Below are 21,081 nucleotides of genomic sequence, written 5' to 3' on the forward strand. Positions count from 1 at the left end.
GTAAGTAGATTTTCTTATTATCTTAATAGCATTTTTTCTATCTTCCTTTATTACAGCATATAATACACATAAACATATGTAAATGTGAAATATAAGTCTTTCTAAATGATCAATTATTTTTTAAATTTCCAACTTTAAGTTCAGGGGTACAGGTGCAGGACATGCAGGTTAGACAGGTAAACGTGTGCCATAGTAGTTGGCTACAAAGATCATCCCATCATCTAAGTATTAAGTCCAGCATCCATCAACTGTTCTTCCTGAAGCTCTCACTCCTCCCACCCCCACCTCTGATAGGCCCAGTGTGTGTTATTCCCCCCATGTGTCCATGTGTTCTCATCATTCAGCTCCCACTTATAAGTGAGAACATGTGGTATTTGGTTTTCTGTTCCCGCATTGGTTTGCTGAGGATAATGGCTTCCAGCTCCATCCATGTCCCTGCAAAAGACATGACCTTGTTCCTTTTTATGCCTGCATAGTATTGCATGGTGTGTACGTCCACATTTTCTTTATCCAGACTATCATTCAGAGGCATTTAGTTTGATTCCACATCTCTGCTATTGTCAACAGTGCTATAATCAATATGCATATTCTATCATTATCTTTATAATAGAATGATTTATATTCCTTTGGGTATATAACCAGGAATAGGATCACTGGGTCAAACAGCATTTCTGCCTCTAGGTCTTTAAGGCATCATCACACTATCTTCTTCCACAATGAACGAATTTGCACTCCCACCAACAGTGTGTAAGTGTTCCTTTTTCTCTACAACTTCACTAGCCTCTGTTGTTTTTTGACCTTTTAGTAATAGCCATTGAGACTGGTGTGGTTTCGATTTGCATTTATCTAATCAATAATGTTGAGGTTTTTCTCATATGTTTATTGGCCATATATAGGTCTTCTTTTGAGAAGTGTCTGTTCATGTCCTTTGACTATTTTTAATGGAGTCAGTTTTTTTCTTGTAAATTTAAGTTCCCTATAGATGTTGGATGTAAGACCTTTGTCTGATGGATTGCAAAAATTTTCTTTCATTCTGTAGGTTGTCTGTTCACTCTGATGATAGTTTCTTTTGCTGTGCAGAAGCTCTTTAATGTCATTAGATCATATTTGTCAATTTTTGCTTTTGATGCAATTGTTTTTGGCATCTTCATCATGAAATCTTTGGCCATGCCTATACCCTGAATGGTATTGCATATGTTGTCTTCCAGGATTTTTAGTTTTGGGTTTTACATTTAAGTCTTTAATCCATCTTGAGTTAATTTGTGTAAATGGTATAAGGAAGGGGTCCAGTTTCAATTTTCTGTGTATGACTAGGCAGTTTTCCCAGCATCATTTATGAGAGAATCCTTTCTCCATTGCTCGTTTTTGCCAGATTTTTCAGAGATCACTTGGTTGTAGGTGTGTAGTATTATTTCTGGGTTTTCTATTCTGTTCCACTGGTCTACGTCTGTTCTTGTACCAGTCCCATGACGTTTTCGTTACTGTGGCCTCGTAGTATAGTTTGAAGTCAGGTAACGTCATGCCTCTAGCTTTGCTCTTTTTGCTTAGACTGTCTTGGCTATTTAGGATCTTTTTCAGTTCCATATGAATTTTAAAGTAGTTTCTTCTAATTCTGTGAAGAATGTCAATGTAGTTTAACAGGAATAATACTGCATCTAAACACTGCTTTGGGCAGTATGGCCATTTTCATAATATTGATTTTCTCTATCGATGAGCATGGAATGTTTCTCCATTTGTTTGTGTCCTCTCTGATACCTTTGAGCAGTGGTTTGTAGGTCTCCTTGAAAAGGAGATCCTTGTTAGCCACATTTCTAGGTATTTAATTCGAGATGGAGTCTCCCTCTGTTGTCCAGACTGGAGTGCAGTGGTGCAATCTTGGCTCACTGTAACCTCCGCCTCCCAGGTTGAAGCAGTTCTCGTGCCTCAGCCTCCCGAGTAGCTGGGACTATAGGCATGCACCACCACACCCAGCTAATTTTTGTATTTTTAGCAAAGACGGGGTTTCACCACATTGGCCAGGATGGTTTCAATCTCCTGACCTTGTGATCCACCTGCCTCAGCCTCCCAAAGTGCTGGGATTACAGGTGTGAGCCACTGTGGCTGTCCAGTATTTTATTTTTGTGGCAATTGTGAATGGAAGTTCATTTGTGATTTCCCTCTCGGCTTGCCTGTTGTTAATGTACAGGAATGCTACAGATTTTCGCACACAGATTTTGTATCGTAAGACTTCGCTGATGTTGCTTATCAGCTTGCAAAGCTATTGAGCTGGGATGATGGGGTTTTCTAGGTATAGGATTATGTCATCTGCAAACAAAAATAGTTTGACTTCCTCTCTTCCTAGCTAAATACTCTTTACCTCGTTCTCTTGCCTGATTACCCTGGCCAGAACTTTCAATACTATCTTGAATAGCCATGGTGAGAGAGGTATTCTTGTCCTATGTTGGTTTTCACGGGGAATGCTTCCAGCTTTTGCCCATTCAATATGATATCTGCTGTGGGTTTATCATAGCTGTTCTTTAAATGACCAATTTTTAAAAATTACTTAAGATAATTTTATAATTTTCACCTAACTCATCCTCATTATTATTTTATTTTTGCCCTGTTGCTGTTCTATATAAGCATTCAAAGTAATTACTGAAAGACAATCTAAACTTATAGCCATAACTGCTTTCCCTGAGACTAGCCAGTCATAGAAAATTAGCATAAGCCTGGCAGAGACTCTGCCAACACTGCTCCATCCAAAAAGTGTACCAATAACTAATTGCTTCTCTAGGTGGTATTCTAGTGGAATCTTAACATGGTAGTAGCAAAGGAGATGAACAGAACACATAACAATTAAACTCAAGAACTGGAACTCTTGTCTCTACAAAGAAGTAATGTCATCTTTCTATCATATCTATCCATCCACCCATTTATATATCTACCTTTGTTTTTCTACCATATCCTGGGCCTACTGTTTAGTAATTCTATATATTTTATATGGGAGCTATAAATACATGCACACGCATGCACACAAACATGTGTATGCCTCCTTTGTAGTCTGTTAACTACTAGGACATTTCATTTAACATACATGTGCAAAGGGAGGAAGAGGGAAGAAGAGAAAGGAGAGAAGAGGAACAAATTTAAAATGATAGCCAAAACTTTTACAAGAACTCTTTGGTCACCTTTGGAGGATTTTAGGGAATGAACTCAAATCTGAAAATCAGTAAATAAGGTAAACACAGCATTTGTTCTGCTTTCTTATATACTGTTCTGCATAATAAAGGACTTAATAACAGAAAGTTCCTCTTTATAGAAGTCCGAATAATAAATAAGGAACGATAAAATTCAAAAAACACAATTTTGCAACTCTTAATAAAGTAATGGATCTAAGCAATAATCCTGAGTGGCTGCTAAAGCCATTAGGTAAAAGGTTGTCAGGGAACTTTACACTAGACAGTTTAGTGACAATATTCAGTGGACAATACATGAACCCAGGGATCAATCTTATCACTACTGAGAGAGACAATGAGGCATTAGGTGCCTCATGATACGATGCAAAAAGATGCACAATTTTTTATATTCTTTCAAAAAAATTTAAACCCAACTCTGAACAAACCTCTGGATTTAACTACCAACTCATAAGAAATAAAGGGGACAGAGGAACATGTTAAATGATACCACAGAGATGCAGTAAGCAAAATTCAAAATATGAAAAATTCTGCAGGAGAGCCAGTATATTCGAGAAATAAATTATAAAGGAGGAAGGAAAAAAAGGACAGAGAAAGGTAAGTACAGATTAAAAGTGACTTAAGGAACATACTAATAAAATGCAATATACGGACCTTGATTAGATATTGATTCAAGCAAATCAACTGTACAAAAAAAATCCTTTATGAGACAATGTGGAAAATATGAATACTAAATGGATATAAAATTCAATTTTAGCAGTAATATTTTAGTAAAACAAGAAAAATATGCCATCTTTTAGAGATACATACATATGCATACATACAGGTATTCATTTATAGATAAAATTGATATGTGATTTCATTCAAAATAGTCTGGGGGGAAGGTGTAGGGAGCACTGGTATAGATGAAATGAAACTGGCCATGTAATAACTGTTGCAACTGGGTAATGGATGCGCTGCTACAATCATGCATTGCTTAACAATGGCATTATGTTCTGAGAAAGACATTGTTACGTGATTTCATTGCTGTGCAAACATCATAAGATATACTTACAAAAATCTAGATGGTATCATCTACTACACACTTAGATTATATGGTACAGTTAATTGCTCCTAGGCTAAAACCTGTACAGCATGTTACTCTACAGAATACTGTACTCAACTATAACACAATGGTAAGTCATTGTGTATTCAAATCTACCTAAACACAGAAAAGGCATAGTATTATAGTATTATACTATACAGTATTATAATCTTATGGGACCACCATCATATATGCAGTCTGTTTATGACCAGATCATAATTTTGTGGCGCTTCGTATTCTAGGTTTACAGGTATTTTTAAATGCCCATTAAAAGTATGGGAAAGAGGTGGGTACAGTAGCTCATGTCTGTAATCCCAGCACTTTAAGAGGCCAACACAGGTGGTCACTTGAAATCAGGAATTTAAGACCAGCCTGGCCAACATGGTGAAAGCCCATCTCCACTAAAAATACAAAAATTGGCCAGGTGTGGTAGTGCACACCTATAATCCCAGCTAGGCAGGAGCTGGGCAGGAAAATCGCTTGAACCCAGGAAGTGAAAGCTGCAGTGTCATGCCACTGCACTCCAGCCCAGGTGACAAAGTGAGTAAGATTCCGTATCAAAACAAAAAGTTTGGGAAAAGAACTGTCTCTTGTAGACATATTAACTCCTGAGGCATTCTTATTTAACATACTGATTGAGCCCCACCAACACATAAGTCACCATTCCAGGTGCTAGAGACATAGTACAATAGGAGAGACAAGACTTTTTAAATCCCTGCAACATAGCAACTGACAAATGACAGTGAATTATTACATAACTGCTAATACAGAAGAAGTAATTAGAAATACGTAAATCCAGAGATTAGCTAATAATAGTTGACAAATATGAACATAAACAGCAAGCAATTTGTATATTTAATGGGTTTTTCTGGGTGGGGTTTTTGTTTTTTGGTTTTGTTTTTTATTTTTAGGTAGTCATCTCTCATTCTTTCCTCTTCTAATCCATGGCTTTCCAATATTGCCAAAGGGGTAAGTCAAAGTAAAAATATTATCTACTTGCTTCCTCCTTTCCACACAAACACTGACTTTGTGTTGCTTGGCAATATTTGGTTTCCTTTTGTTTCAAGAAAGCTTAAAATCCAAACTGTTACAAATACATTTGGCCATTCCCCTCTTTTTTATTTAATTTTCTACTATACTATAATAACATGTAGCATTTGGGTAAAGTTAAAAAAAAATCTGAACAAAGCAAGAAAAAAATTAAAAGCAACAGCTCAAGAACTTTTCAAGTACCCATGGATACTTAGAAAAAAATGGCCCTCTATAAAAACATAAGTAATGATAAGCCACTCAATTTAAAACTTATATACTATCCTGCCCCAATAAATATTGTTCATTTCCTACAATTAGAAACTAAGTGACAAGGAATTATAGACTTCTTTTAATACTTAGTTTAAAATCCCACATTGAATATAAATATCAATACCTACTTATATACATACATGTATAAGCAATGACTTAAAACATTTCAAATACAACTATATGTATAGTTGTCCTTTATTATTTTTTGCAAATTTATATTTTTAAAGGCTCTTTTAAGCTGTTAAAACACTAAAACTCTCAACTAATATTTTCTAATAACTGAGCACTGAATAGGTAACACAAAAAGTACATATGAAAGATGTGTATTATATAGAAACATTTACAAATATTACTTGTAAAATAAGCCATTCTTCTTCAAGAAAAAAGAAGACGCCAGTCACCAGTTTGTAGGTCACAAAAGAGAGGAGCAAGTAACACTTCAGGTATTAGACAAAAAAAAAAAAAAATAGAAATATAACTTTGATCACATTGCCTTGTTACCCATGGAGGACTTTCAAGTTTAAAACAGCATAAGGGGAAAAAAACACACAGAGCAGTTGTAAACCACTTATAAAGCTCATACTGGGAGACAGGATTAGAGGATAACTATGTCAGGTGTTATTCTATTCAACGTTTTCTCTTCTGATTTGGGGAACATTTACTACAGGTTGAGTAGTCCTAATGCAAAAATTCAAAATCCAAAATGCTCCAAAATCTGAAACTTTTTGAGCAACAACATGATGCTCAAAGGAAGTGCTCACTGGAACATTTTGAATTCTGAATAAGGGATGCTGAACCAGTAAGCATAATCCAAACAATCCAAAACCCCAAACACTTTTGGTCCCATGCATTTCAGATAAGCAATACTCAACCTGTAGCCATTTAAAAGAAGAAAAAGCTGCTGAAATATTTAATACCAGGTGCTTATAAACAAACATGAAGAAGCACATAGCCTTAAGTAAGAAAAGGGACCAGAATTCTGTTCCCCCAATTTCTAGCCCTGCATTCTTTTCATTACACAGCACTCACTTCTTTCAATGATGTCCTTTTTTTTTTTTTTTTTAAGATGGAATTTCACTCTTGTTGCCCAAGCTGGAGTGCGATGGCACAATCTGGGCTCACCGCAACCTTCACCTCCTGGGTTCAAGCTATTCTCCTGCCTCAGCCCCCCGAGCAGCTGGGATTACAGGCATACATCACCATGCCCCGCTAATTTTGTATTTTTAGTAGAGACGGGGTTTCTCCATGTTGTTCAGGCTGGTCTCGTATTACTGACCTCGGGTGATCCATCCGCCTCGGCCTCCCAAAGTGCTGGGATTACAGGCGTGAGCAACCACGCCCGGCCTCAGTGATGTCTTAATCAGACCATTGTTCTTTTTTCCTTTGTACAAGATTTTATTAAGGCCTTTTCAGAGCAATATCCAGACTCCAGAATACAGCTGCCAAGGAGGCCCTGTTACGCTGTGGGGACTGGATGGTGCATGGCAGGCGGATCTAGCTTCCCACCCTTCTGTTCTGAGATGGGGGAGGTGGGCAGTATCTCATCTTTGGGGTTCCACGATGCTTATATGGTCAGGCAGGGCCTTCTTAGGGCCAATCCTACCAGTTGGGAATCAGATGATTCTTAAAACAAGTTGCCTTTACAGAAGACACTGGGCAGACAGGTTAGATATGCACATCCCAATCAGCTTGTCCAATGACCCCATTAGAACTTGTGTAGAGCCGCTACCCCAATGTCACACATTTCCAGGATATTTAAGGTCAAAAAGAACCCACATCTTTTCATTCCTAATCCCATATGCTTTGCCTTTGTAGAAAAAGTTCTGTCTGAAACCTAAATCTTCAGGTCAATGTGTTTTCTTCACCGACATCAAAGCCTAATCTTTCCCTTAAGATTTTATCCCTAAGAATTCCATGCTAATCTTTATTTTCTGGGTCCATAGTACCCTGTGTAGTTCCATCAATCTAAGACCAAACCTGTGAAATTAGCATATTCCAAGTCCATTTCATAAAGTCATCTTTCTCAACTGTTAAGTACCCTAAGAAGTACCCTGTTTGTCTAAACTTCACATCCAGATCATTAATACCAATGAGTGTGAATTCAAAGAAAAGCATATTAAACATCCATTAAATCTATTATGTTTTTAGCTTTTTCATGTACCTTTTTAATCATTAAAATTTCCTTTATATTCTAATATAATCTAGACTCTAATCAAATCCTAAAGACTTTGAGAGTAAACTCTATCATACAAATACTTTACATATAGACATAACACACCATACAAAATATATTCCTCTCTAAAATAATGAGAAATGTTCTTTGGTTTTTCTTTTTTTCCTAATATACTCTCTTTGGACTATATCCAGTCCTTAAAATAACATTAAAGAAATCCATTATAAATGAACTTAAAGCAAAGTCAAAGGGCCACACCACCAAAGCAGCAAATCTCTAATAGCATTTGCTCCAAGAACTATCACAGAATAGAAATAAAAAAATAAATTAAAAAAATGACCTGTAAAAAAAAAGTACCATATTATAAATGTGGTATATTTCAGAAAACAAATTGTTAATATATTTTCGTAAGTTTAAAAAACACCACGGGTTACTAAAAATAATTACATTACAACCAAGCAATAATTTCAAATAGCAAAATAGTAATCTCTTTATTGAATGCCAATTATTCATTTCTGCCAACAATTGTCCTGCAGGAGTCATAAATAAATGGGAACAGTATCTACCTAAAAAATGTTCCAAGAAACTTACCATCATTTTGGCTCTTGCCCTTCACCTCCTCCTTCCACGACAGAATGGTGTTCAGGGGAACATAGTCTCTTAGGTATTCTTTGCGCCTCTCCTCTACGGTCATCTTCAGTAAACGTTCTTGCAAAATAAAAGCAGAATCTTCATTTGTATTTAACGTTTAAACATGGGAATTACTTCTATACTTTTAAGTATTAACCAAGTTAAACAAACAAAAGACTTGATACAGTTCTGAAGAACACAATGCAAATCCAATCTAAAGTGTTAAAAAATGTTAAGTTTCATATTACCACGGAAGAAAAAAATAAAAGCCTGATGAAGATTCTCTTGTGATAGTCCAAGAAATAACTCATTTACACTTTCAATCAACATCTACAGTCTACTATGTGCCAGATGATATGCTGGATAAGTGATATGGTTTGGATATATATCCCCTGAAATCTTATGTTGAAATGTAATCCCCAATGTTGGACGTGGTACCTGGTGGGAGGTGACTGAGTCATGGGGACAGATCCCTCATGATTTGGTGCTGCCCTCAAGGTAGTGAGTTTTTGTGAGCGCTGGTTGTTTAAAAGTGTGTAGCACCTCCCCCCCGACCCTATCTTGCTACTGTTCTTGCCATGTGAAGTACCTGCTCCTGCTTCCTCTTCCCCAGTTAGTAAAAGTTCCCTGAGGCCTCCCAGAAAACCTAACAGATGTCAATGCTATCCTTGTATTGCCTGCAGAACCGTAAGCCTATTAAACATATTTTTTTAAGAAGTTGCTCAGTCTTAGGTATTTCTTTATAGTAACTGCAAGAACAGCCTAACACGGTAAGATACAAAATATTATCTATATAAATAAAATGCTAAGACAGGTAAGTGCAAATAGTAAGAGCACCAAAAAGGCAGCCACCAAGATAATTCCTCAATTGCACCCTCAATTTTCTTACAGCTTTGTGTGGCTGATATAAGAATCGCTTTAAATATATATGTATCTTGATTATAAAATGAAAATATTTTACAAATTGCATCTGAGATTTAATTACAGTCGATGCCATTTATAAAGAACTCACTATGTGCCAGGTACTTCACATGTAAATCTCATTAAAATAATCTTCCTAATAACTCATAAAATTGATAGTATTATCCCAATTTTGCAGATAGGGAAATGAAGCACAGCAAAGTAATTTGCCCAAAGCAAGAGAGCTTTCAGGAAGCGAAAATTAAAATTCAGACAGACATCTCCATTAGTCAAAGACTACACCCTATGTTATTTATTCCACTGTACTACATACACTACATTCTCAGGAAAATGCCCCCAAAAAGGTAATATGTATGCTGATTCATGAAGGACAGGAAGAGTGTTGCATGAAGAAGTAAAAGAACATTTCAGACTAACAATGTAAACAAAGGAGATATGGATACTGTAACTAAATGAAGCTGCAAGATATGGTACGAGAAGAGGAATGGCCACACAAGTGAAAAGTAGCCAGAACAAAGTAAAACAAAACTGTGCAGGGATTTGCACGCCCTAGGAAGCAGTTTAACCTTTATCCTATATAGACTACTAATATTGAAAGTTGATGATGCATATCCCAGATGGTATATAAAACAACCCACTAAGACACAGGAAAACATGTAAAAAGTTCTATTTACATTTGTTTTTAACCTAAACAAGGAAGAAATATTTACCAATATTCAATGTATAAACTGACACCGACATTCTCACTCTGTATGTCAGTTGTCATGTCTCACATACCGTACCAATGGTCTCCGCAATGCAGAGAGACAGTTATTTATCATACTCTCCAATTCTCTTTTAGTGTATCACAAGGTATTGCAATTTAGGTAAATGGATTTAGGGATAGTTAGTATCTAGTTTAAGGTAATTGAACCTTACAAAATAACCACTTTAAAAGATTATTTCACAGAAATAAACTGCAGAAGTATTAATGTAAGCACAAGTGAAAATGGGGAACCGATATTTTTCCCACTCCTGTAACTGAAACTTCAGCCACATTAGGAGACCAAAAATAAAGATATCCTTTTTTTTGAGACAAAGTCTCACTCTGTCGCCCAGGCTAGAGTGCAGTGGCACGATCTTGGCTCACTGTAACCCCCGCCTCCCAGGTTCAAGCAATTCTCCTGCTTCAGCTTTCTGAATAGCTGGGACTACAGGCACATGCTACCAGGGCCAGCTAATTTTTGTATTTTTTAGTAGAAACGGGGTTTAGTCATATGGGACAGGCTGGTTTCAAACTCCTGACCTCGTAATCCACCTGCCTCGGCCACCCAAAGTGCTGGGATTACAAGCTTGAGCTAATGCGCCTGGCCAAAATAAGATATCTTAATCAGAAGCGACACATTCACAAAAATTGAGTTTAAAGTACCTATAGGACACTCAAGAAGGTGAAATCAAGAATCTGGAAATTTGAAGAGTGGTCTAGCCTAGAGATTTTAGAAATTATAACCCAAACTTCTAGTCCTAAATTAAAAAAAAGAGGGAACAGAAGGGAGCATCAAACCTCAAAACACAGTATTTAGGAAGTGGGCACGAAGGGGAAAACAAATCTTAGTTGTCAACAGGGGTACAGGTTCCTAGTAATGTGAAAACATTTAGGAAACAGTTTTAATCAAAATTCTAGAAAAAGGGAAATACCGTCAACTGTTACAGGAAGGTCAGAAAAAGTGAAAATTACTTAGCCATTAACCTGCTATTATCAATGTGGTTGCCAACAGCATGGAAAAGAGGAAATGTGGTTAACAGAGAGCCCTGTTTGGGATATAATGTAAATCGTGCAAATCTGTGTGATCTTGGGTAAGTTACTTAACCTCTTTATGTTTCAGTTTCCCTTTGAGGCAAGTAGGTAGTTATCACTCCCAACTTAAAGATAAGAAAACTAAAAACGATGTCAAATAACTTACCTAATATCCCACAGCTAGTTAAGCAGTTTAAGTAGGATTCAAACCCAGGCAACTGGTATTTAAAGCTCTTAATCTCACAATATTCTATCTTATACAGTTTCCTACCTCACAGAGTTGCTGTGAGAATTAAACAAGATAATCCATGTAAACTACTAATACTATTACTGAGCATATAAATGGAGCTTAAATGTTAACTATTCTTACATGAATACTATCATGATTGTTACTACTGAATGACTTCAGAAATATTAGTTTCATTAGAATGTAATGGAAATCCAGGAGACTATGAAGGACTAAGCAAAAGAAGTAAAGTGAGAACAGAAACTCCAAGGTGAAGCCCTATGAAAGAAAAGCGACTCCAGGCCGGGCGCGGTGGCTCACACCTGTAATCCATGCACTTTGGAGGCCAATGCAGGCGGATCACCTGAGGTCGGGAGTTCAAGACCAGCCTGACCAACATGGTGAAACCCTGTCGGAAGGAAGGAAGGAAAGAAGGAAGGAAGGAAGGAGGGAAGGAGGGAGGGAGGGAGAGAGGAAGGAAGGAAGGAAGGAAGGAAGGAAGGAAGGAAGGAAGGAAGGAAGGAAGGAAAGAGGGAAGGGACTCTAAGATAGAAGAGATCCAGGCACTGTTACAGGCAATAGAGAAGAACCTGAAGACACCAAGAAATTAAATATACCCAAGAAAGAACACACGACTGTGTAAGAACTCAAAGAATACAAGACAGGGGATAAAGGGTGCAAGCAGAAAGGTTAATTTTACACACAGGAAGAAAAGTGCTTCCTCTAAGAACAAAGCCAAAAGGACATGTAAAGGAACAGACCAATGAGACTACAGAAGAGGATGTTACAGCTGTTCACATTACATGGCATTTATTTTCTCTTTGAATTAAAAAGACAATGTCAGCTGTTTAGTATGGGGGACAGGGTCTTGGGAGAATAAGAAACTTAAGAGAATGGTTAATTTAGAATTATCACATAAAGACAGAAAAGGGAGATGACTAGCAGTATGCCAAAGCAGTACTAAAAAAGCTCAGCTCACAAATAAAAAATTATTACAATATTACTGAGCAAGTGAAAAGACATTATGAAGCAACTTATGGTTTCTGTAAATGTCAAAAGGTACATACAGAAATGCAACCGGGCCTCTGTTGCTCCATTTATTTAAAAGTTGAAGTGTGAACACTTATAACAAAAACGAGATCAATTTAAGACAAAACAATGAAATAACTTGCAATACTTGAAAATGCACATTAAGTGGTTCTGAATTAGGACTCAAAATACTTGATCAAAAATGTTTATTTAAACATATGTGATCTTCAGAACTCCTTAATTACTTGTTTAAACAATGAAACATAGTGAAGGCCACAAATACATATGCAGTTTTTTGTCATTTCATAAAACTTTTCTTTAAAGAATGCTTCACCTTTACAATGAATCCTTTCTCTGTGAACCAAGCACCTAAGTAGGCAGACCTACTTATTAAATGATATACTGAGTTAAAAATATGTTTATAGAATGCCTTGACATTTCAATGAGGTAAGTAAGCCTTCCTTTAGCTTTAAAGGACAGCTGCAAAAATACTACATCCAGCTCCCCAGTGGGATGAAAGGAAAAAGGTCATGCATCCCATCAGCTTCTCTAATACTAACTGTGGTACTAGAAATCTTTAGCTTCTCCTTGGGGGTATAATACATATTTTACATTTAAATATTCAAAACATAGACATCCTGAAAAAAAAAACACTGAGACATGCATTAAATTCTTCAAATTACCGTAATCTTTTCTTTTAACATTAAATTTCATGCCAAAAATAACTTAGTTTTAGATAATTACTTTGTTAACTGCCTTAATTATGCATTTGCTTACTTAGAAAAAAAATTGGTTATATCTTCTCCATTATTAAAAGAAATACAAGAAAAGAAATCAAGACATTAAAAAAGATTCTTAAATGCCTGCTGGTCTCAGTCCAACTGTGTAGATGCTAAATGAAGGAAACATTATAATGGTAGTATTACTTGAGGAACATTGCTTTTCTATTAAGACAGAAAAATAGTTCTTAAGTACTCACTATAATTTCATCAATGATTCATGTTAGTGAAAACAATGTCTATGTCTTCCACTGTTTTGCCCTCATGATCATCAACAATACAAAGCTAACATTTCAACATAATCAATAAATATGGGCATAAATGATTTTTCAATGTTCACAAGGTAAATCCTTATTGAACGTGTGTTGAAACTAAAGTAACTACTACTGAAAAAACGAAGCAAAATTATTTTACACTACTGTATCAGGCTATTATTCTCTACAGCATTTGTTTTACGACACCAGAATGAAATGATTAAACTTTCAATATTTTTAAAGACCATTTTAATTGTGTTGTTCAGTTATGTTAACTCTTCCTGCAGTAAATGTGAAAAAAATCCCTTCCTCATGCCTTTGTTCATGCAATGTGGAAGCAAATTAAGGATTCCTTTTACACCTTAATTCCCTTTCTTACCTCCACTGTTCAGCTTTCATGTTCACAAAGGCCACGACTTGCAATAAAAATCTACAGGTCTTAACAAAATATTAACAAGGAAATCAATTTTCTACCTAGTCACCATATATCCTTCTGTAAAGATGAGGTACCCAGGAGAAATGTGCACTACTACCCTCAACAGACCTCACCCTTGCCATTCAGGTTTTAGTGTATTTCAGCAATAGGAGTGTAAGAAGTTTTTGCTACATTTCTGTAAATAGCTAAAGAATGAAAAGGAAAGGGATGTGAAAAGGAAGGTGAAAAAACGCCGGAGACACTCCAGTTAGAATATTATCTAACTGTGATAGGGTAAGGGGGAGATCTTGAGGGGAGAGGCTGGATCGCACACTTCAGTTTCTTAAAGAATCAGTGCCACTGTCAATCTAGCGGATTTGGATAAACCTTCATACGCACAAAATTCAGAGATGGGTTCATTCAGAGTGACATTAGTCACACAATCTTACTCCGAGCAACTTCAGCCCATGAATGGGGATGGAATACAGAGAAACACACTGTTGGGAGAAAAGCTCATTCAGACTTCTCTGAAGGCAGTTACCCTCACGGACAACACGCTGGTTTTAGGGCTACCCTAGAGTTCCAGGTTTCAAAAAGTCATGCAGCGGCGTTGAAGGAGGGAGACCCAGACAAGGGGTCAACACCGATGGTAAGGACACTTTGCCGTTTGAGGGTTGGGGGGACAGGGGCGAGGAGGAAAGGAATGAGGGTGCAGGGAGGGGGGGGCTCAGAGCACAGCGGCAGCTGCAGCCTGAGCGCCCGCCGGCGGGCACGTGTCCGCGGGACACCCGGACTGACAGTACCCAAGTCCCAGCTGTGAGGCACAGGAACTTGTGCCGCCCCGGGACTGCCCACCCGGGGTCCCCGCTGCGAGCAAGGCGAACGCAGCACCGCCTCGGGAGAAGGTGACCAAGCACCGAGGGCGGCACGGAGGGGCGTGCGCCCACACGTGCGCGAGCTGCAGGTACCCGGGGGCGGCGCGTGCACGCCGGAGTGCGCGCGCGTGTGCGCGTGTGTACACACGGACACGGGAGGGAGGCGGCACCGGCCGGGAGGGCGCGAGGCGGGAGCTCGGGCGGAGGGCGTCGCGGCACACACACAGCCCGACCCCCGCCCCCACCCCAACCCCCACCGCCCGCACCCCCAGAACTCGACGGGCCGGTTACCTTTCTCCTCTCTCCACACCTTTTTCTTCTTGTTGCTGGGGTACATGTTGCCGTGGGGGTGGCTGGCTTTAAGCTGCAAGTTCCCCAGGCTCACGGGCAAACAGGGTGTGTGTGGAGTGGGAGGGGCGGAAGGGGGCACTCGGGAGGGAAAAAGTGAAAAAGGCTCCGCGTCCTGCGCTGCTCGCCGCTCGCCGCTCTCCAGTCGCCGCCCTCCTCCCTCAGCCCGCGCTTGGCTCCGGCTCCCACCCGCCTCAGCCCCGCGGCCGCCGCCACAGCAGCACCTCAGAGCCTGTCAACTAGGTCACGCCTCGCGCTAACCTAACACCCGCGCAAGCCCCGCCTCCCAGCCGCTAGGCAACGCCGCTTCCCATTGGCTGCACTGCCCGCCGCTCTCCGCGCTCTAGCCAAGGCGCGACCCAACTTGGGCCCCAGGGCGCACGCGCAGGCGCAGGCTCCGGCCCGACGCGGAGGACGTTAGGGAGCTGGAGGGGGCGGAGCCAAGGAGCGCGAGGGACGGAGCTGGCCTCGCGACGGGGGCGGGGCATAAAGCTGACGCCTAGGAGGAGCAGGAGGTGGACCGCGCTTTCCGCTGGCCTCTTGGAAGACTTGAAGGCGTGGCCTGTAAGGCCAGGTGAGAGAGTGGGCAAAAGCCGCCTCAGGGACGTGGAGGAGGGACTAGCGGGAGGTGACGACTTGAGGGCGTGGCCTGTCGGGCCAGGTGACAGAATGGGCAAAAGCCGCCTCAGGGACTTGGAGGCTGTACTAGTGGGAGGTGAGGACTTGAGGGCGTGGCCTATAGGGCCAGGTGCGCGAGCGGGCAAAAGCCGCCTCAGGGACTTGGGGGATGTACTAGCCGGAGGAGGCCAAGGGTCAGCACGGATTGTTGGTGCTCACAACTGCCGTTGGTGAGGTTTTTTATCAGTTAATCTGATGTTGTCTTCTGGTGAGCAAATAAAAAAGACCAAAAGAAGTGAAAGTGTTGGGAAATGGTTCCACACCGTATGCAGTTGGCTCCTCAAAATTGTAGTGAAAATTACAAATTTCATTGGAATTTGGTGAAGTTTAGAAAGAACAAATGTAGACTGGGATACTCAAGACAGTTTTCAGAACCAAAAAGTTGCGGACAACCAAAATGTTGTATTGGAAACACGTCTTACATCAAAACAAATCCAAATGCTTGTTAAACAGAGCCAAATGGTCTTACTTTATTCTTCAAGTTGTGTAAAGTTAAGACGCATGTCCAAAAAGCTGGCTTGATTCTGGATAATACTAACCCAGCAGGTTCTGCAAATCCAGTTTCACTGAAGTCCACCACAAGAATAGGGTGACCTATAATTCAGAAGTGTGGTACCCTCCCCCCAAATTTATTGTAATTCTATATATCAGATCATCTTCAACGCTAATTGAGTAGATGTGGCAAATCCACATTTATTTGGCAATTTCAGTACTCTGTTACATGTATTGGGCAAATAATTATTTGGAACACATTTTTTAAAAATAGAAGAGAAAAGGAAGAAAGGAGGAGGCCCCAATAAGAATTGTAAAGAATGGAATATTTTTAGTAGTTGGACACTTGCCTAAGGATGATTCACAACATCCTGAGGTAATTTTTGTGTTTTGGTTTTTCTGAGACAGAGTTTCACTCTTGTCATTCAGGCTGGAGGGCAATGGCTCCATCTCAGATCACTGCAACCTCCACCTGCCAGGTTCGAGCAATTTTCCTGCCTCAGCCTCCAGAGTAGCTGGAATTACAGCCCTGTGCCACCACACCTGGCTAATTTTGTATTTTCTAGTAAACATGGGATTTCATCATGTTGGCCAGACTGGTCTTGAACTCCTGACCTCAAGTGATCCCAAAGTGCTGGGATTACAGGCGTGAGTCACCATGCCCGGCCTGTTTTTCTTTTAATGCTGTGAAATACGTAAAAAATGGATTTGGGAGACATAAAGAAGGCTTCAAGAAGGAAGTGACATTTGAGCTAGTAATAAAAATATGTACTTATTTATTGGCACTAGAAATAGAAAGAGGTCTTCGATTAGAGACATTACCAAGGAAAAATAATAAAACCTAATAATGAAATAGATTTTGAGAAAAAGGTGAGGAGAAAAGCATTTCATAGGATGGGTAAGGTGGCAAATAGCAATATTAATATTAAGCAATACAGGAGCAGTTGCAGATTTTGTAGGAAGGATATTGACTTCTTATATAGAAATGTGAAAAGTGCTGGGCACAGTAGCTCATGCCTATAATCCCAGCACTTTGGGAGACCGAGGCAGGCGGATCACCAGATCAGGAGTTTGAGACCAGCCTGACCAACTTAGTGAAACCCCATCTCTACTAAAAGTACAAAAAATTATCCAGGTGTGGTGGCAGGCACCTTTAATCCCAGCTACTCGGGAGGCTGAGGCAGGGGAATCGCTTGAACCCAGGAGGTGGAGATGGCAGTGGGCGGAGATTGTGCCACTGCACTCCAGCCTGGACAAGTGCAAGACTCTGTCTCAAAAAACAGTATGCAGAGGGCATTTGTTCCAGCATTTAGTATTAATCACTTTGACAAAATACCATTATCATTCAAAAGTGTTAAATATTTAACATCCCTAAAATACCTGAAACGTGCCTTGTACCAAACTGAACTCATGCTCCTTCTCCCAGTTTTCCCTATCTCTTTGAATGGCTCCATTACCCATTTAGTTGAAAAATCTAGAAACCTAAGCACTATCCCTGATACCTCTTATAACTTCACCCTCACATCGAATGCGTTGCCATACCCATGCAATTTTACTGAGTAGTCTGTAAGTCTGGCATCACTCTACTTTCCAATAGCATTGCAGTAAACTCAGTCTGAATCTAACTGGACTATTGCAAAGACTTCCTAAGTGGCTTTCATGCCCACTTTTGCACTTCTTCTGTCCATCGTCTACACTGCATCTAGGGATATCTTGTCATGAGTGATCACATCTTCTCACTTCTGTAAGTCATTCAATGACTTTCTGGTGGTCTGTACTATGGACTGGCTTATGTGCCTCCAAAATTCATATGTTGAACCCCTAACCTTCAATGCAACTAAATCTGGAGATAAGGTCTTAGGAAGTAATTAAGGTTAAATAAAGTCATAACAGTGAATGAGGCTAATAGAACTGAGGCCTTATAAGAAGGAGATCTCTTTCACGCTCTCCCCCAATCCCCTTTCCCTGCTATGTGAAGACACAGCAAGAAGGTAGCCATCTGCCAGCAGGAAGAAGGCCCTCACCAGAACCCTGGTCTCAGATTTCTAGCCATCAGAACAGTGAGAAAATTAACTTTTGCTGTGGAAAGTCACCCAGTCTATATTATTTTGTTGCAGTAGCCTAAGCTAATACAGTCTTTTTATAACAATTAAATTATTAAGAATGGAGCAACTATCACCTACTATTCCAGCCTTATTTTATACTATGCTCCACTGTCACCCCCATTCCCCAGTCTCTGGTTCCAGCCATACCAAACCATAGAGTGTTTCATGTTCTGGAATACCACATAACCTTTTAACATGTTTGTTGCAACACTTGGGACATGATTTATTTAGCTGACCCACTCTCATTCTTAATATTACAGCTTAAACATCACTCCTAGCAAAGCCTTCCCTGACTCTGACCCCACCTGACCTTTGTTCTGTTTCCTCTTATATACCTTCATTGATTTTCCTATAAAGCAGTTTGGGTTTGTTGTTGTTGTTTAGAGATGGAGTCTCATTCTGTCGCTCAAGCTGGAGTGCAGTGGTGTAATCTCTGCTCACTGCAACCTCCACCTCCCAGGCCCCCGTCCCCAGGATTCAAGCGCTTCTCATGCCTCAGCCTCCTAAGTAGCTGGGACTACAGGTGCCCACCACCACACCTGGCTAATTTTCGTGTTTTTGTAGAGAAAGGGTTTTGCCATCTTGGCCAGCCTGGTCAACTACTGGCCTCAAGTGATCCACCTGCCTCAGGCTCCCAGAGAGCTGGGATTACAGGCATGAGCCACCGTGACTGGCAGACATTAAGGATCTTGAGAGAGAAAGAGATTGTCCCAGATCATGTTGGTGGGCCCTAAATGTAATCACAAGTGTCTTTATAAGAGGAGGACAAAAGGAGTTTAAACTACAGAGGCAAGTGATGACTGAGCAGAGACTGAAATGATGTGGCCACAATTCAAGGAATGCTGGCAGCCACTTAGGAGCTGAACATTTGCAGCCCAAGAATGGATTCTTCCCTGGAGCCTCCAGAAAGAGCTAGCCTTGTCTTTGATTTTAGCCGTGTAAGAATCATTTTGGAATTCTGGTCTCTAGAACTATGAGAGAATAAATTTCTGTTGTTTTAACCCATGAAGTTTGTGATAATTTTTTACCACAGCAATGGGAAACTGATAAAAAAAAGAGTAAAACTGTAAATTCAAGACAATAAAATGTCTATTTCTGAAGTAATTACCTGGACACACTGTAAAAGTTGGATATTTTTTGTAGGCATAATTTCTCAACTAGCTCTGTGACTTGGATATTTTTAATATTTATATGTTTTCCCTAAATACTTATTTCAGTTTTTCGTAGCTTTAAAGGTATCTACTTGTGAAATGTCTGTATTATTTTGAGGTATTTAAAGGCATTTTTAAACAGTCTTTGTTTGCCTTTGTTCTAGTAAATCCTCAGCAGTTCCTAACTTAAAAATAGGATAAAGGTTTTCATCCAGATTGGGAACAAAGCAGAGTTAACCCATTGTTTCTTGTCCATCATACCCTAGAGATGTCAGCTTAAACGATGATGTCAGATCAATTCATGTACTTGTGTTTTTACGTAAGTGTAGTTCATACCTCCAGAGGCAACTTAAAAATAAGAACTTCCAGCACCTCTGAACAAAGTTGGATATGTGGACACATACAAGTTGGATTTCTGGTCCCTTCATTTCATATTAGAGAGTCACCTCTACTTATTCTAGCCTACCCCTTATCTTCAGCCAGAGGAATAGCAGTGGATCCTTCCCACAGCCTACATTCTCCAGCAGCTGCCTTCATTCTGGCTTGAAAGGAATTCCCTGGCAGCCCATTGGCCCAAAAGTAAGGAAATGGTTGCTTAGCAACTGACTCCTGCCCCGCCACAGCCCTGAGAAGAGGAGCTCTTGGGCCAACCACCTAGTTTCTGCCTGTGCTACAGTGAAGAGGAGCTGCTTGAGAGAAGATGAAGCCCTTGTCTCTTTTAATAGGGATATTGATAATTCTTGGGGTCACAATTAAAAGTAAGTCTTTTTGTCCTTACAGTTCTTTATGAGGGTCTTTTCTCTTTGCTCAAACAGCAATAAGGGCAGAAGCCAATTAAAAGATTAGAAGTAACTTTACTATATCCCTAACACCATTTTTGTACAAGTACTTTAAAATGTCCAGTAAGAAGAACAGATGGTAATGATACTCTCACTTGGGACAATGCATAGGAAGGGTTGGGGGAATGGGGACAGGACAAACCTCTGAGAAAAGCACTAAAGTAATTGTTATAAAATAGGGATATTGAGGACAAGTTGTTAAGTGTTATTAAATCTAGAATATTATGAAGGTCTAGTTCCAAGACTTTATAAAGGAAAAATATAGAATTCAAAGAGTGTGAAAGATCTATAAATATGTTCTTTTAAAATATTTACACAATAACAATTTCAAAGTTTCAATGTTTCCTAAATACTTACTATCTGAAAATGGAAGTTATTTTCCAATCTTGTTTCTTTGGCCATCTTTTTGAGTTACTTTTTACCCAATCCTGATATCATAATGTGCTCATGATAATTTCATAGTTGATTCCATAGGATTTTCTGTATGCTAGATCTAATCACTAGACAACAATTCTTTGATCCCTCATTGTCTAGTAGTTAGAATTCAGCACTCTCACTGCCATGGCCCAGGCTCAATTCCCTGTCAAAGAAAAAGAAGAAATATTTGGATTTATCCCAGAAATGTAAATTGGTTTACCATCCATAAATTAATCAATATGACCCAATCACATCAATATAATAAAAGACAAAGATCACATGGTCATCCTAATCCAGTAAAAGCATTTGACAAAATTCAACCCCCTTTGCGATAAAAATGTGTGACAAACTAAGAATAGAAGGAAACTTTATCACCCTGATACAAGATATCAAAAAACCCAAAGCTACCATAT

General features: G+C 39.5%; 2 protein-coding genes across 2 annotated transcripts in view; one reads left to right on the forward strand and one right to left on the reverse strand.

Moving 5' to 3' along the window:
• The window catches only part of MACROD2 (mono-ADP ribosylhydrolase 2), a 2,026,697-nt gene extending 2,011,438 nt beyond the window's left edge, over positions 1–15,259 (reverse strand). The window contains exons 1-2 of the mRNA XM_039479347.2: positions 14,930–15,259; positions 8,324–8,440 (exon numbers count right to left, since the gene is read on the reverse strand). Of these exons, the coding sequence (XP_039335281.2) occupies positions 8,324–8,440; positions 14,930–14,975 (163 nt within the window). The 5' untranslated portion in view covers positions 14,976–15,259. The remainder of the gene's footprint in view (positions 1–8,323; positions 8,441–14,929) is intronic.
• A 238-nt stretch (positions 15,260–15,497) lies between these two features.
• Positions 15,498–21,081, forward strand: part of SEL1L2 (SEL1L2 adaptor subunit of SYVN1 ubiquitin ligase) — a 132,509-nt gene continuing 126,925 nt past the window's right edge. Inside the window, exon 1 of the mRNA XM_074405379.1 lies at positions 15,498–15,560. The gene's annotated coding sequence lies outside the window, so the exon portion shown is untranslated. The remainder of the gene's footprint in view (positions 15,561–21,081) is intronic.

Source organism: Saimiri boliviensis, chromosome 9, assembly GCF_048565385.1.
Source record: "Saimiri boliviensis isolate mSaiBol1 chromosome 9, mSaiBol1.pri, whole genome shotgun sequence".
NCBI lineage: Eukaryota > Metazoa > Chordata > Mammalia > Primates > Cebidae > Saimiri > Saimiri boliviensis.